This window comes from Sapajus apella, unplaced genomic scaffold (assembly GCF_009761245.1).
Source record: "Sapajus apella isolate SASKATOON/1434 unplaced genomic scaffold, GSC_monkey_1.0 scaffold44, whole genome shotgun sequence".
NCBI lineage: Eukaryota > Metazoa > Chordata > Mammalia > Primates > Cebidae > Sapajus > Sapajus apella.
Genome location: NW_022436984.1, coordinates 20,416,583 through 20,431,031, shown reverse-complemented (window position 1 = coordinate 20,431,031; position 14,449 = coordinate 20,416,583). Strand labels below are relative to the sequence as shown.

Genomic DNA, 14,449 nt, shown 5'->3' with positions numbered 1-14,449 from the left:
GCCTCCTGGGGGCAGTCACCAACCTCAAGGCAACCCCCAATCAAGGACACTGTCAGTGAGCAGAGCACTTCCTGGAGAAGGAGTCAGTATCTGGGTGAGCGTGGGAGGAAGGGAAGGGCGGAAAGTGTGCGTGTTGGGGCAGGGCAGCAGCGGGGGCACACATATTGCCCAGAGGAAGAGGGACAGCTTCCTAGCCCAGCCCAAGTGCATGGGAAGATGAAGGCAGGAGGTACTCCGGGGTGAGAGTCAAGGAAGCTGATGGGGAGTCAGGGGTGGGTCTGCCACACCTCACACAGCTTGGGTTGCAGTCAGATTTCTAAAAAGGGGAGTTAGCCTCCCTACAGCAGACCTGGGGAGCTGCTTTAGCTTGGCAGAAAGCAATCAGCTCAGAATCAGGAAGAGATTCTAAGTGGTGAGATGCCAGATGCTGGGATGGAAGGGTCCCCTCAACTGGAACTGGGCAGGTGTGAATCACCTTCCTTGGCTCCTTCAGAGCAGCGATCACAGTCTCAGTTTCCAGGTAAGATTTCATTTGGAAATTCTGACACTGAGGTGAGCCAGGCCTCTTGCTTCTCCTGTGCTCCACAGACCCAGGGTGGACAAGGAGCCTTTCCCTTTCCCCACCTAGGATTCTAAGCCTTTCTGCTTGGCCATTTCAGTTTCCAGTGAAGCCTAACTGAAGTGTAAACACACACAGGCACACAGGCCAGCGGTAGTGGGTCAGACCCTGCCCGACAGGTGCCAGGATGGAGCTGGGATCAAAGCAAGGTACTAGTACTAGGAGTAGGGAACCTACATCTTTTGTGCATTTTCATTAAAAATAAAATGTTCTTACCTTGTATTGCTGTATTGTACCTGGGATTAATGAGACAAGGCAACTAATCCCTTGTCCACACATACTGTTTTCTCTGTGTTTTAGGATTTCCTAAGCTACCTACCTGCCTTTAGGAATAAAGTGCCTAGAATTTTAGCAGTCTCTTTTTTTTTTTTTTGGAGACCGTGTCTCACTCTGTTGCCAAAGCTGGAGTACAGTGCATGATCTTGGCTCACTGCAACCTCCACTTCCTAGGTTCAAGTGATTCTCCTGCCTCAGCCTCCTGAGTAGTTGGGATTACAGGTGCCCTCCACTAAGCCTGGCCAATTTTTGTATTTTTATTACAGACAGCGTTTCACCATACTGGCTAGGCTGGTCTTGAACTCCTGACCTCAGGTGATCCACCTGCCCAGGCCTCCCAAAGTGTTGGGATTACAGGCGTGAGCCATAGTGCCTGGCCTTTAGTAGTCTATTGAATGCTGTTGGGACAAGGCTCAGAATCAGGGCCAGCCATGAACACAAAGGACAGGCTGTGTCAAGTTGGCCACAGACTCTGCTTACACCTGGTTGTGAGCAGTGGGGACCTGCCTAGGCCAGGATGGAGGGGGAACAGGTGGGGCAGGGTCAGTGTGGACTAGGGCAAGCAGGGCGAGGCTCAGGGATATGGGGGCTGCAGACCAGGCTGACCAGCAGGATGAACGCTCATCCTTGGCTTTGGTCACTGGGGCTTCCCTCTTCAGGGAGGCATATTATGGGGTTTATAGTTAGGAAACACTGCCACTCCCAAAACACCTTTCTTTAGCCTTGGGAGGAGGAAGCCACCAACAGCAGTGCTCAGCACTCTGGCAAAGGCCACAAGCAGAACTCTCTGCTGTCGTCTGAAGAAGGTCAAGAGTGCAGGAAAACCTGAGCCCAGCCCTGTGCTCAGCCCTGCCTCTGATGGGCTGGGGATGGACAGAGGTGAAAGGCCAGTGATGGGAACCTCCCTAAGCTGGTACCACTGTAGCTTCCCTTCATCACCCATCACTGCTGAGGCACCCCACCATTTTTTCCTAATCCTTTGTGAACCTATTTACACAGCGTGAGTCACCTATCAGGGTAGCCAGGACTCACTTCTTCCTTGCTATCTGCAGGGGGACAGCCTTGGGCTGGTTCTAAATAGCCTTCCTTCAAGCCCCAAGGTGGAACAGTGTGGAAGTGGGTTACTTAGGGGTCCTTCATCTAAGATCACAGGATTCTGAAAAACGAAGCCTGTTATACTCAGCGTCACCTGCCCTTAGGAGCAGAAGGCAGAAATCAAAAGATGATTCCTCCTAGTTCCCCCCACAGAACAACACAACCTCCCGCCTCAGCTGGCCTGGCATGGCCTTGTTCCCAGTGTCCTGTCTGAGTGGCAGCAGGTCCTCTGTGTCCCACCACCACTTACGCCAAGTGCAACTTAAACCCCGCTCCAAGAAGCGGGGCATCTGGCTGATGCAGTCAATGAGGGAGGTGGGGAGACATGAAGGAACCAGAACACACTGGAGGGAGATAACCCCTGTCTCCAGCTGCCAGCCTTGCTCGTGCTAGAATCCCATCCTTGGCTGGCTGTGTCAGGACTATGATTAACTTAAACAAGTTGGTGTCATCCCAAGGCTCATGCAGAGCCCAGGGCAGGGGGAAGCAGCCCAAACACATGCATTGAGGCAGTCTCTCTTGTGCCCCCCCCCACAGACCCAACCTCATGGGGGCTGAGGAGCAACACAGGCACCCCATTCCCCATCAGGCACCTCCTGATGCAGTGCATCACAGCTGTCCGCCAACCCCACTGGTCCTTGTGCATGCAGTGGGTGCTTACTCCATGTATGTTGGCTGGCACCGTGGCAGGGCAGGTGTGCAGGGGCACCTGCTGCAGTGGCCAGACAGCTCCCCTATTGCCCAGAGTGTTCCCAGGGCACTCACTTGAAGTTTTCAGGGTGCTCTGTGATGGCCATGTTGACAACATCCAGGGCATGCTGGTGGTGCTTCTGAGCGGAGAAGAGCAGTGCCAGCAGGTGGAGGGCGTGGGCATCATCTCTGCACACCTTCAGGGCCTCCTGCAGCTGCTCCATGGCGCTGGAGATCTGTCGAAGGAACCCACCAGCTTAGTGCCCTTCCCCAGGCACATACTGCCCTGGGACTCAGGGACCAGGTGCTAACCAGCAAGGGTGCCCTGGCTCAACTCGAGGGAGCCCCAGTCACTGGGGGCAGCGATGCTGCTGTGAGAAAGCACCTGCCCCAGACAGCCTGGCGAGGAGGGGTCTGCTGTCACACTCAGGAGTAAAGAGGAGCAGATTTATGGAGCGGCACAAAGGACTGGGCAGCCATGGGAAGCACTTCCTAAATGGGGGGAGTGGGAGCCACAGGGAGAGGCAGGTGCACATGAAACGTCACCCTGGAGTTCTGCTGACATGTCAGGAGACTCTGCTCTCCAGGAGGAGATGATGAAATCAGGGTGCTCCAGGTAGGGGGTGCAGCTTGACCATAGACAGGGAAGCACAAGGAGGCAAGTGCCTAGAAGAGGGGGAGATTGGCCTCTAACAGGGGCACAGTGGGAATCTGGGACTAGAATCCAGATTCTAGTCTTATGTTTTGTTTTCAATTCAACAAATAATTATTAAGCCTAGTTCTGGACAGGTGGGATGAGGTCAGATTATACAGGGCCAGGAAAGCCACACTCAAAGGGTCTGGATTTAGATGTGGCCTCAGGAAAGCCTTTCCTTCCATTTGCGGGAGAGACCAGAGGTCACCACAGGTCCCAACTTTCACTGGCTTGAGTTTGCTGCCTCCCTTCTCAAGCCACTGCATGAAAGAGGTCAGGGCCCAGCTGCTCCAGTAGCCCAGTCAGTGAGCCCAGGAGGAGCCGGTGCAGCACGGAAGGGCACCTTCTACTGCTCCCGCCAACCCTGCAGGCAGGACTCCAACACTCTGTTGGATCTGGCTACAGAGGGCATGGGTGATTTGCAGCTGCGGCCAGGGCCCCACCTGCAAGTGGTAACAGGGTTACGGGGTCAGTCGGTGCCCCAGCACATCCTACATGGACTATTTCAGGACTGAGACCACATACCTGCTTGGCTGCCTGCCATCTTGCCAGGATGGGTCTCTGCCCATAGCTGGACTTATGGGAGGATGTGGAAGGTTCAAGGAGCTCTTTCCTGAAGAGACCATTCTCAGCACAACACAACGACCCTAGGATGGGGTCAAAAGTCCCCTGGATGCAAGAGACGCCCGAGGCCCCTCTCCTCACCTCTGATTCCATCTCTTAGCATCTCCACTCATCTACATTCAGCTGGGGAGGTCACTACTCTCAGAGAAAAAGCTCTCTGCCCACATGCCCTGGTCTGCACACCCCTGGCGGGGTCTGGGGAACATTTCCACAAGCATTAAGGAGAAAAAAAGAATTCTGGCAGTTGCCAACATAAACTCTCTTCTTCAAAAGAGGTTGGCCAGTCCTAGTGACTGTAGCAGCCTCTTATGCAGTCCCGTGTGGCCTGCAAGGTGGCCTTCTACTCCCTTACATCATCTCCTTATTCTCTACAAAACACCACGGAGTCTCTGGCCTGGCCCCTGCACCCTGCTGGGCACCTGTGCACCACACCCTGCCTGGATTTGGATGCCCCCACCTGCTGCCTGCCATCTGAGCTGACTGGTCCTGCTTGTTTTGGCCCGTGGCGGGGTCCTGTATTTGTGAATACACAGGAGCTGGGTTCTAGAGTTGGCACTGCTGCTCACTCGCCTTTGTTCCTGTTGCTCTCTGAATTGTTTCCTTGTCTGCAAATTAGGCATATGCTTTTCCATGGAAGGGTCCAAAGAGCTAATGTATGTGCAAAAAAAAAAAAAAATGCTATCTTCTACCCCTTCCATCCTTTTCAAATGGAAGAGCGAGTGAGCAGCAGAGCAGACGCTTCCAGATGGGGGTCCTGACTCCAGGCCAAGTGCTCTTGTGTGAGACCTGCAGGCTACTAAGCCTGTGCTAGGGTGAGTGAGGGGCCTGGCCTCAAAGCTGTCTCAGGTCAAGGCCAGCTCTCCTTGTGCTGTGGATTCAGGGGCACAGCAGGACCCAGCTGGCCATCTCCTCCTCAACCCCAATTCCTAGCACCTCTGACCTGGCCTGATTCCCTAGGATGCAGGGTCTCCTCTTCCCCACAAACTGCTGCCTCACTGAGCAGTGCCCTTAGCTTGAGGCTCTGCACCCTGCAGAAAGGCCGCGACCAGGTCTGGAGAGGGAGGTTGGGAGAGAAGCTTGTAGCAGACTGGAGAGTGGAGGGCCGGGAAAGCCTGGCCCTGGAATAGAGAATCTGCCAGCTACATACCCAGCACTGACAAGGCCCTCCCCTCTGAACATGCTCATGTGGTGATGAGGAAAGAACCTGATGTGTGGCTGACAGATAAACACCCACTTCTGCTCAGGGGTTCTGGGGTCAGGTTGGGATGTGGCTCCTGGCTCTGCCACTTCCTAGCTGGCATCTTAGGGCAAGAGGACTCACCTCTCTGAGCTGCAGTTTTTCTGCTACAAAATGAGGATAATGGTTAAATCTATTTCAATGTCCATGAAGATGAAACATTGTGAAAAATGTCTTGCAAAGTGCTGGTGGGACAAACACTTCTAAAGTGTGAATTTCCCCCTTCAAGCCCCAAAGCCAGAAAGCTAAGGAATAGGAAAGACCCTTCCTTCCAGTCTGAAGGCACGTGTTCCTCTCAGGCCTGGGAGCTGCGTTAGCTCCTGTGACTCTGTCCATATGAGGGCTCCATCCCCACAGGAACCTCATGAGTCTCTTTTTTAAAAGTCTAGCTCCTTGCCAAACCTCAGATCTAGGCTTCCACCCTCCTCGTGGGGACTTGGGTCCCCAGTTTCCCTGGCTTCTGTGTTGGTCTTCAGCCTGACCTCTGTGCAGGCTTATGGGCACTAGTGCCAGGCCCAGAGTTCTCCCCTGGGCACCTTACATTATGCATAGGTCAAAGAGCATATGAGGAGGAGGCTAAGCTCAGCGGGGCCACCGGTTCGGCTTGCCGGTGCCCCAAAGACTGGTCCTGTGCTGGTGACTCCACCAGAGCAGACTCCATTTTCCTGGGTAATGTATCCAAATCCACAGCCATCACTGTACGGCCAGCCAGGCGTGATCTGGGCAGGATGGGCCGGCTAGGGGCCTCAGAGAGCCAGGCAGGCTAGGAATCTAGCTTACAGTCCATTCAGGGAGTTCTCAACTCCCTGAGGCTGCCAAAATGAGGTCTCTGAGGAAACGGCACTAGGCTCACTGGCCTGGCATGCATCTCTCTAGGAGGATGGATGCTATTCATCAGAGAGGGGTGAATAATTGAGTAGGTTAAAAAATGCATCACCAAAGGGTTATCATTTACTTGATTTAGCAAAAAAAGCACTGGGTCTTTTAAAGAAAACTAAAAATAAAGTGGTGCCAGGTGTCTTTCTGTTGGCGTTCCTGGGAGTGGAGAGATGCTCCCGGAGGCGCACAGAGGACCTGGGGTCAGCAGTGAGGAGTGGGAACAGGGTGGGGCATAGCCCAGAGGTGGAGGAGGATGTAGGGAGTCACAGGGGGAGGAGGTGGTGCAAGAAGGCAGCAAAGCCGCCAATGACAGCAGAAACAATAGCAGGAATGACATCAATGACATTAGGGCCGTTGGGGAGAAAATGGTTGAAACAGAAGGACCTGGAGAGGGAGACGGAATGACTCAGAAACACAGTGACAAGTCAGGTCAGGTCAGGACAGACATAGGCACTGGGACAAGGATCTTGACGTGGGGTGAGAGGGAGGGGGTCCCAGCACTGAGAGTAACTGTGATGAGAGGATGAGCCAGACTGATGCAGGGCAGAGCCTGGCTGTCCCAGAGGCAGGAGAAACACAGCTTGCTGAGCTGACCCTAAGACCAAGACCCGGCTGGTAAGCACGCTCCCAGGGCCCCATCTCCAAAAAGGTCAGGGGAGCAGGGTACTTGGATCCTGTGGGCTATGGATCAGAGGCCTGGGTTCTGTGCTGGCTTGGCCTCAGTAGTGTCCTTGGGTATAAAATGGGGCTGCTGTGGCCTGCCTCCTCAAAAGGTAGGGCTTCCCTAGGCTGGTGTGGGGACATAGCAGCACTGCCAGCAGGCACGGCTGCCTTCCACCCAACAGCAAGTACACAGGCTTCTGTAGGCTTCCCTCCACCAGCCAGGAGCTCAGCCCATTTCCCGGGTGGTGCAGGCGAGGAGAGCCGTACCATGGGAGCCAAAGGCTTGTTTGCAGTCCCTGGGCGGTCAGGTGGGGCGTTGGCAGGCATCAGGGCCAAGCCACCTGAGAAGCCCTGTTTTGGAGGCTAGGTGTGTGCCCAGAGCCCCAAGTTGCAGGCTGAGACGCCACAGGAAAGCAAAGAAGGCTCTGAAGGACCTGAGGTGGGGAATCCTGGACACACCAGCATTCTCCAGCACCCTTGGGAAAAAGGCAGGTCTGCCTGCAGAGTCGTGGTGGGGGTGGTCCCAGTGGGGCTAAGGTAGTCAGCAGACAGGAGGCCCCTATGGGACCCCAGAGGCCAAGACCTGATGGTGGCATCCACACAGTCAAGGAGTAGCTTGGGGGTCACAGGGAAAGCCCAACCTGCAACAGCTCCAAGAGCCCATCTCTCTGTCCCCAAGACCCTTGGGAAAAGGCCAGTGGAAGGCAAGGACACAAACAAATGAGTGACAGGCCACTGAAATGTTCTAGCAGGAGGCAGAGCAAAGAATACTGTGTGCCTGCCAGGGCTTTACCCACATTACCTGACCTCAACCTCACTGGGCCCCTCTGAAGAAGGCTCAAAAGGCTCATAAGACAGAAAAAGAAACAGACTCAGGGAGGCAGTCACTTGCAGAGGGTCACACAGCTGGTAAGCCAGGCTTCCAGGAGAAGATCAGCAGCCCCTGGGGACCTGGGGGTTAGGAACAGTGACAACCCACCTGTCGGACAAGGGCCAGCTGCAGCGAGACATAGAGGATGACCTGGGGGTCTCCAGGCGCCAGCTGCTGAGCTCTGTATGGGGAGAGGAAGTGACAAATCAGGCACCAGGGGCTGAGTGACCAACGTGTGACTTAGGCCTCCAGCATCCCAGCCTTGCGCTGGGTGCTATGAGGCAATATGCTGGGGGATTCTACAAGGCCCTGCCTCGGAGGGGCGTCTGGCTGGCAGATGAAGACCAAGGCAGAAGGCCCACAGGCAGCCCAAGGCAGGGATGGTGGGCCTGAGGGGGCTGGCACTTGCTGAGGTAGGGGCCACCTGGGAGGGCACCCCTGGGGTGACAGACCCTGAAGGAGGAGGAAGACTGGATGAATATACATCCTATGGCAGAGAGGGAGTGACAAGTAAGGCACCAGGGTAGAGAAGCTGGCCCTGATGCTCTAAGCATCTGCCAGGAAATGCCTGTAAGGGCTGGGGATGGTGGGAAGGGTAGGTGGGTTTAGTGGGAGGGGTGCCTGGGGAGGAGCTAGAAGGAGGTAAATACCATTTTTGAGCCCCTGTTACATAGATTGTGCAAGGTACTTTTTCTGTTTCATCTCCTGTAATCACTGCAACGGCAATGGGTTACTATTCCCATTTTAGATACCTGAGCCCTGGGAGAGCAGGGACTGGGCCTGGTGGCTGCTGGAGGCCCCCAGAGCTGAGGGCAGGGCTCAGCTGCCTGCCCAACCCCAAAGGCCATCCCTGTTTGCTGTGTGCAGTTTCCTCATTCATAAAATGGAGATAGAAACGTTTGTTCTGCCCACATCAGAGGGTCCGATGAGGTAAAGCTTGTGAATGTGCCACCAAAGGCAAGAGGGGCCTCTGCTGCAGGCGGGAGCCTCCTCACCTCTCCAGAGTCTGTAGCGCCTTCCGGTGCAATTCATCTTGCTTGGACTTCAGGGTGGCTGCAGGCGACAGGACAGAGACTGAGCCATCATGGGTCACTGAAGGGTACCAGGCCAGCCCTGCACCAACCTCAGAGCACACAGCTCTGCAGAGAGAGGCCCCACCAGGGCCCCATCTGGCAAACCTCAAACTCCAGCAGCCTGGGCCAATGCCCTGGCCTCTAGCACATTCCTTGGCATGCCAGTGGCTTCTACTCCCTTGCCTTCTCCACCACCTGAACCACCTTAACCCTTTCAAAGGCCGATGCCTGCAAGCATTCCATGACATGGGCATCCATCCAGAAGGCCCACGCCTTGAGAGAACAGCCACCACCTCTGCCTGGCCCATGCACCTTCCCAGGCTTGCTGACCCACTAGGAAGTTTGAACCCAAACCAGGCACCTTTCTGGTAAACTGCATCCCATTTTAAACGCAGCAGGGCAGGTGTTCTTAGCCTTGGCTGCACACTTAACTACTGCCCAGGAAGCTTTAACATGATTGCATCCAGGCCCCATCCAGACCAGATCAGAATCCCACCGGCAAGGACAAGCCTTGACAGTTGTCAGAGTTCCCCGGATTCAAAAGCTTAGAAAGTAACTGCTACTTGTAGAGCTAAAGGGACAAGGAGGGTGTTTTGCTCAGAGTAGACTTTGACAAAGGGACTGATGACCCCCTCACTTGACTAGCATGTGCAGGGCTCATTTACGCCTGAAGTCACCGCGACGGCCGCTCCCAGCAACTGGCATTTGGGGGAGGTGGGATGGGCCGATTACTATTCCAGCTTTGGTCTGGGTGGCGGCCTGTCACTCCCCATCCCTCAAGCTACAAGGAGATGATTGTAGGTGGCTGTCTGATTGATGGGGGGAGACACATGGCTGAGCTGGCAGGGTTGGCGAGAGAAGGCCAGGTATGGGGCAGGAAGGAGCAGAATCCATTAGCTGAGCACAAGTAGTTATTAAGCACCTGCTGTGTACCCAGCCCTATGCCATGTATTGAGGGGGGTTTAAAAGGCTCCAGAAGATCACAGCAGTGCTGAGGGTAAACGCAGGCCTATGAGAACCAGAATGAAGACACTGTGGGGTGGAGGGCTGATGGTGCAATACAGAGAGAAAGTAGGAGTTCCACTGAGAAGATTAGCATGGGTTTTGCTGGAGTTGGAGCTGGGCCTTGAGGGGAACTGGGTCCACAAAGAGGGAAGAGACAGGCATGTTTGAGGGTGGTGACAGTCTGGGCAAAACAGTGGAAATAGGTCTGAGGGGCATGCACGTGTGTGCACATGTGTATATGTGTGTGTGTGCACGTGCATGTGTATGTGCACACATGGGCATCTGTCCCAGAGGAGTACATGGTGTCTATGGAGGCAAGGCCTGAGGGGAGGGGTACCGGTAGGACAAGATGCCTTGGAGGCGGTTAGGAAGCCTGAGCCATCCCCAACTAGAGGCCTCCTGGGGCCTGGCACTCACCGTCGGTGGCCTGCAGGCTATAGGTGAGACCTAGTGCCAGGTAGCCCTTGGGGAGGAACTCCCCGGCTTCCTCTCCGAGGCTGATCACCATCATGGCAAAGCGCTCTGCTTCTTCCAGCTGCAAAAAGGAGAGACGGAGGTCATGGGGGTGGGGTTGGAGTTTCCTCTACCATTGAGTGACTCCTTGGATCTGTTCCTGAAACAGAAGCCTTGTGCTCAGGGTCACAGGGCCTTACCTCTCACAGGGAGAAGCTTCCCTTGCCCCAGAGATCCCAGCTCCCCAAAGCTTGTTGTGCTGAGAGCATGAACCCAAAACTGGGCCAGTCCATGGCAGCCCCTTTCCCATCACCTCTGTAAGGCCCTGTGTCTGTGCCTGTTGTGCTCAGCCGAGAGAGGGGAGGCAGGGCCCGGGCAAGCAGGGGTCTGTGACTGGGCCTCAGAAACACGTGCCTTGCTGGATGTCTCCAGCTCCATGGAGCAGGCAGGCTGCCACTCTGGCTCAATCTGTGAGCTCACTCCCTCTCTGGGACAACCAGCTCAAACTTTCAGGGGAAAAAGGCCTGGGGCTGTTTTTGTCCTAGGAGGAGGGACTGTTCCAGTTGGAAACAGACCAACCAGTATGGGCCACATTTGTACACATCATCACATATGACATGGGACAGAAAGGGGCACACATAAGGCGGGCCTGGGGACATTCTGGGTCCCCACAGGCATCAGGCCAGTTTAGGGGGCAGGGGACAGTGAGGGGCCTTGGTCATGCCCACTCATGGCACACATGCCCCAAGAAAGGCCCCCTCCCTCCCATCCAACCCAGGAAATGTTATCTGTCCATATGCCTGGTGTGGTAGTGTGCCCAAGTTCATGTCACTGAAAATGTCAGTTTCCAGAGAGGGTGGGGATGCTTCCTCTGTCAGCAAGACTGACTGGCTCTGACACACAGCAAGAGACTGAATGCCACATGCAAACCCTTCAGTGCCACCCAGACGTCAAAGCCCCCAGCCACGGGCGTGTCTCCCAGTCAGAGGCTCTCAGAGTCAGGCAACCAGGGAATGAGGTTCAAACCCAAGTTGGCTTCTGGCCCCAAAGCCAGAGCTGCCCCTGCCTGGCCCTCATCTCTGCTCAGGCCCATCCCCCTTGCAGGAGATGGGCAACTCTGGGCATCTTAGGGCGTGACCACTGGCCATAGCTAGGAAGAGGATCTGTGGATTCTCTCTCCCTGGAGTTCGGAAGTGAGATCATGAGACAGAGGCTATTAGCCAGGGTGAGCTATGTGCAAACTGAAAGAGGAGAGAGGGGAAAACAACATGGAAGCACAGAGAAGCCGAGGAAGCTGCATGATGGCCTGGAGGGATATGGCGGGAGAGGCTGTCTGCCCACCATGTCCGACTCAGTTGACCACAGCAGCCCTCCAGCCACCTTGTGGGTGAGCTCCAGCTGCCAACTTGGGCACTGGTCTGCTTCCTGATTGTTGGGCTGGCCAATGGAAGGATGAGGGTACCTGGGGAACTGGGTTTCTGTCTTTGGCACCAATAGGCCCGAGAACCCAGGGTTCAGGGGAGGCCATAGTTGGGGAAACCCCACAGCTGTCTACAGCTCAGCCTCAGCTGGTCAGGTGCAACCAGGGCTGTAGATGCTCTCTCCTGGGCCATGAGGCAGCAGGACTCAGGAGGGCTCCCGGGGTCTGAAGCCAGAGCCCCATGGTGAGAAGAGCACTGGAAGACAAGACCCAGTCCCAGGTCAGCACCCAACAGCTATGGGGCTTGAAGAACACACTTAGTTTCTGTGTCCCAAAAGTCCTCATCTGTAAAATGGCAGGTTGGACCCACACTCTTCCCTCCTCCCCACAGCCTTCCACTAAGGCTTTTGCAGCACCAGGCTCTGTGCTAGGCCTGGCTGAGGAGTTGACACGGGAGGCACAGACCCGGCAGGACCGGGTGGCCCCTAGTTAAGGCCCCACTGTGTGGTGCTGTCGTGGGGCTACTGGAACTCCAAGAGCTTATCATGTGGCTGTAGTTAACCCAGGAGGTGCCAGGGGTGGGACAGGAGGCAATAAGGGAAGGGAAAGTAAGCAACAGCACCCTCTTTCCTTCCTAATATACCCCTGGCTGATGAGGCTCACCTCACACACTATCTCAGGTAGTATGACGGTCCATAACAAGCTTTCTTATAAACACTAAGCACAAGTTAAAAAACGCATCCAGACACCATCTGCATTCCATGAATATATACTCGTCCCATGGGTCATGTCAGTCTACTCAGCAAATGCCAGCTTCAGCTCCTACAACCCATGCAGAGAGGGTGTCAGGAACACGGCTCAGCAAAGACTGGCAAAGTATCCGTTCTGGATTAAAAGAGCTCATCATCCTTTAGCTTTAAAAAGTGAAGACATACACCCTTCACTTGTCCAGCTTGTGATCTACTCTGACCCTGAGATCAGCAGCATTCCTTGTCTAGTACTTGCTAGCATTGTCCATGTAGTTTAAAACAGTCTCTAAGCATAGTGTCAGCATTTGCTTCAAATCAAAATCCCAAGGCTTAATGCACCATCTCCCTATACGGCCAACATCATTTAATTTCTTTTTCTTTTTTTAAAAAATAGAAATGGGGTCTCACTATGTTGTCCACGCTGGTCTTGAACTCCTGGGCTCAAGCAATCTTCCCGCCTTGGCCTCCCAAAGTGCTGGGATTGCAGGAGTTAGGCACTGCACCTGGCCAGTCTCATATACATACATATGTACAGGTATGTCAATGACAACTACTTATACATACAATATATATGTGTATGTATATATAGAAATATACATATTTTATATATGTATTATGCAATTAATCTTCCAGGGTTTAAAAAAAATCTCAGCCTGTCTCAGATGGCAAGTGCCATCTAAGTCCCGGCTCCTCATAGCTACATGATCTGACAAATTGGAAAGTGGCATCAAAGACCCTCTGGAATCTAGAGAGTAGACATTAACTGCCTGCCTTTTGTCTCTCAGCCAGATCCCTCACCACAGAAAAGGAGCGACTCTACACAGGGATAAGCTGGTACCTCCGCAGCCCCACACAGTCCACCATGCTGAGCTGGTTGAGCGTTCCACTCCCCATCCAGGGTCCACTCACCCCCACCATGGGTAACACACCGGAGCATTTCCTATCTTATTTTCTGATAATCTATAGTCTATTTCAAGGTTGGTTTGTTTGTTTCTTTTTTTTTTTTGATGGGGTCTTGCTCTGTAGTCCAGGCTGGAGTGCAGTGGCATGACCGTGGCTCACTGCAGCTTTGACCTCCTGAGCTCAAGCGATCCTCCCACCTCAGCCTCCCAAGTAGCTGGAACCACAGTCACACACCATCATGCCAGGCTGATTTTTACTTTTTTATTTTTTGTAGAGACGAGGTGCGGTGGGTCTCACTATGTGGTCCAGGCTGGTCTTGAACTCCTGGGCTCAAGCAATCCTCTCCACTTAGCCTCTCAAAATGTTGAGATTATAGGCATGAGCTACCGTCCCAGCCTCAAATTTTGTTTTTAAGAGTTCTATTTCACAGTCCACTAATGGACTGCACTTGTGTATGATCCAGAAACATTGCTCTTGTCAGATGGCTGTGGAGCGGCCCAGTGCCTGCCCTTCTGCTCTACTCTAGATGCCTTCCTCCATGCCTAGCACCTTGTGTGCCCTTTCCAGTCTCCAGACACTTCCTCCTTGTGGCCTCCAAGTCAACAGCTGGTGGCTCTGTAATCCAGGCTGCTGCTTCTGCAGCAAGCTCAGTTTACAGCACTGGGCCCTCCTTGCTCATCAAAATATTTCTAGGGTGAGGAGTTTCCAGGGTTCTCTTCAACCTTTCTTTTCCTAATGATATACCACTCTTGAATGCCTTCTTTACATAGGGCAGCCATGGAACCTCGCCACTAAAGCTCAGGTGAAGATCCTTCCTGCCTCCTCCTCTGCAATTCTAGAGTGATTAAGGGCTCCCCTGGCATTTTCACAGCACCACAGCTACCTGATGGCATTAGGGTTTCACAGCAGAAGGTGCCGAGGCATGGGGAGCTGGGCTGAAGCAACCTAGCCAACGACACACATCTAGAAAGTAGCAGAACTGTGTTTCCAACCCATCTCCTGATGCTAATTCACCCTCCAAAGGTTTTCATTTTCCTCCTCTCTGACCCTTGGGAAAAGGGATACACTGAAGGACATAATGTTTGGATCCTTTGTTTCGTGTTATGTAAGTAAGGAAACACTTCCTGTGACTTTACAAGTTCCTCTGTCTCTCCAGGGTCTCAAATTTGGTCCCTACGCAGACTGGCTTCTTGCTCAC

General features: G+C 53.9%; 1 protein-coding gene across 6 annotated transcripts in view; it reads right to left on the bottom strand.

Annotated features, from left to right (window-relative positions):
• TTC7A (tetratricopeptide repeat domain 7A) overlaps positions 1-14,449 on the bottom strand; it is a 156,383-nt gene that overhangs the window by 42,890 nt on the left and 99,044 nt on the right. For all 6 annotated transcript variants that reach the window (XM_032239477.1, XM_032239481.1, XM_032239476.1 and 3 more), the window contains 4 exons: positions 10,144-10,261; positions 8,644-8,701; positions 7,757-7,829; positions 2,756-2,916 (listed from right to left, as the gene is read on the bottom strand). In XM_032239477.1, coding sequence (XP_032095368.1) covers positions 2,756-2,916; positions 7,757-7,829; positions 8,644-8,701; positions 10,144-10,261 — 410 coding nt within the window. The remainder of the gene's footprint in view (positions 1-2,755; positions 2,917-7,756; positions 7,830-8,643; positions 8,702-10,143; positions 10,262-14,449) is intronic.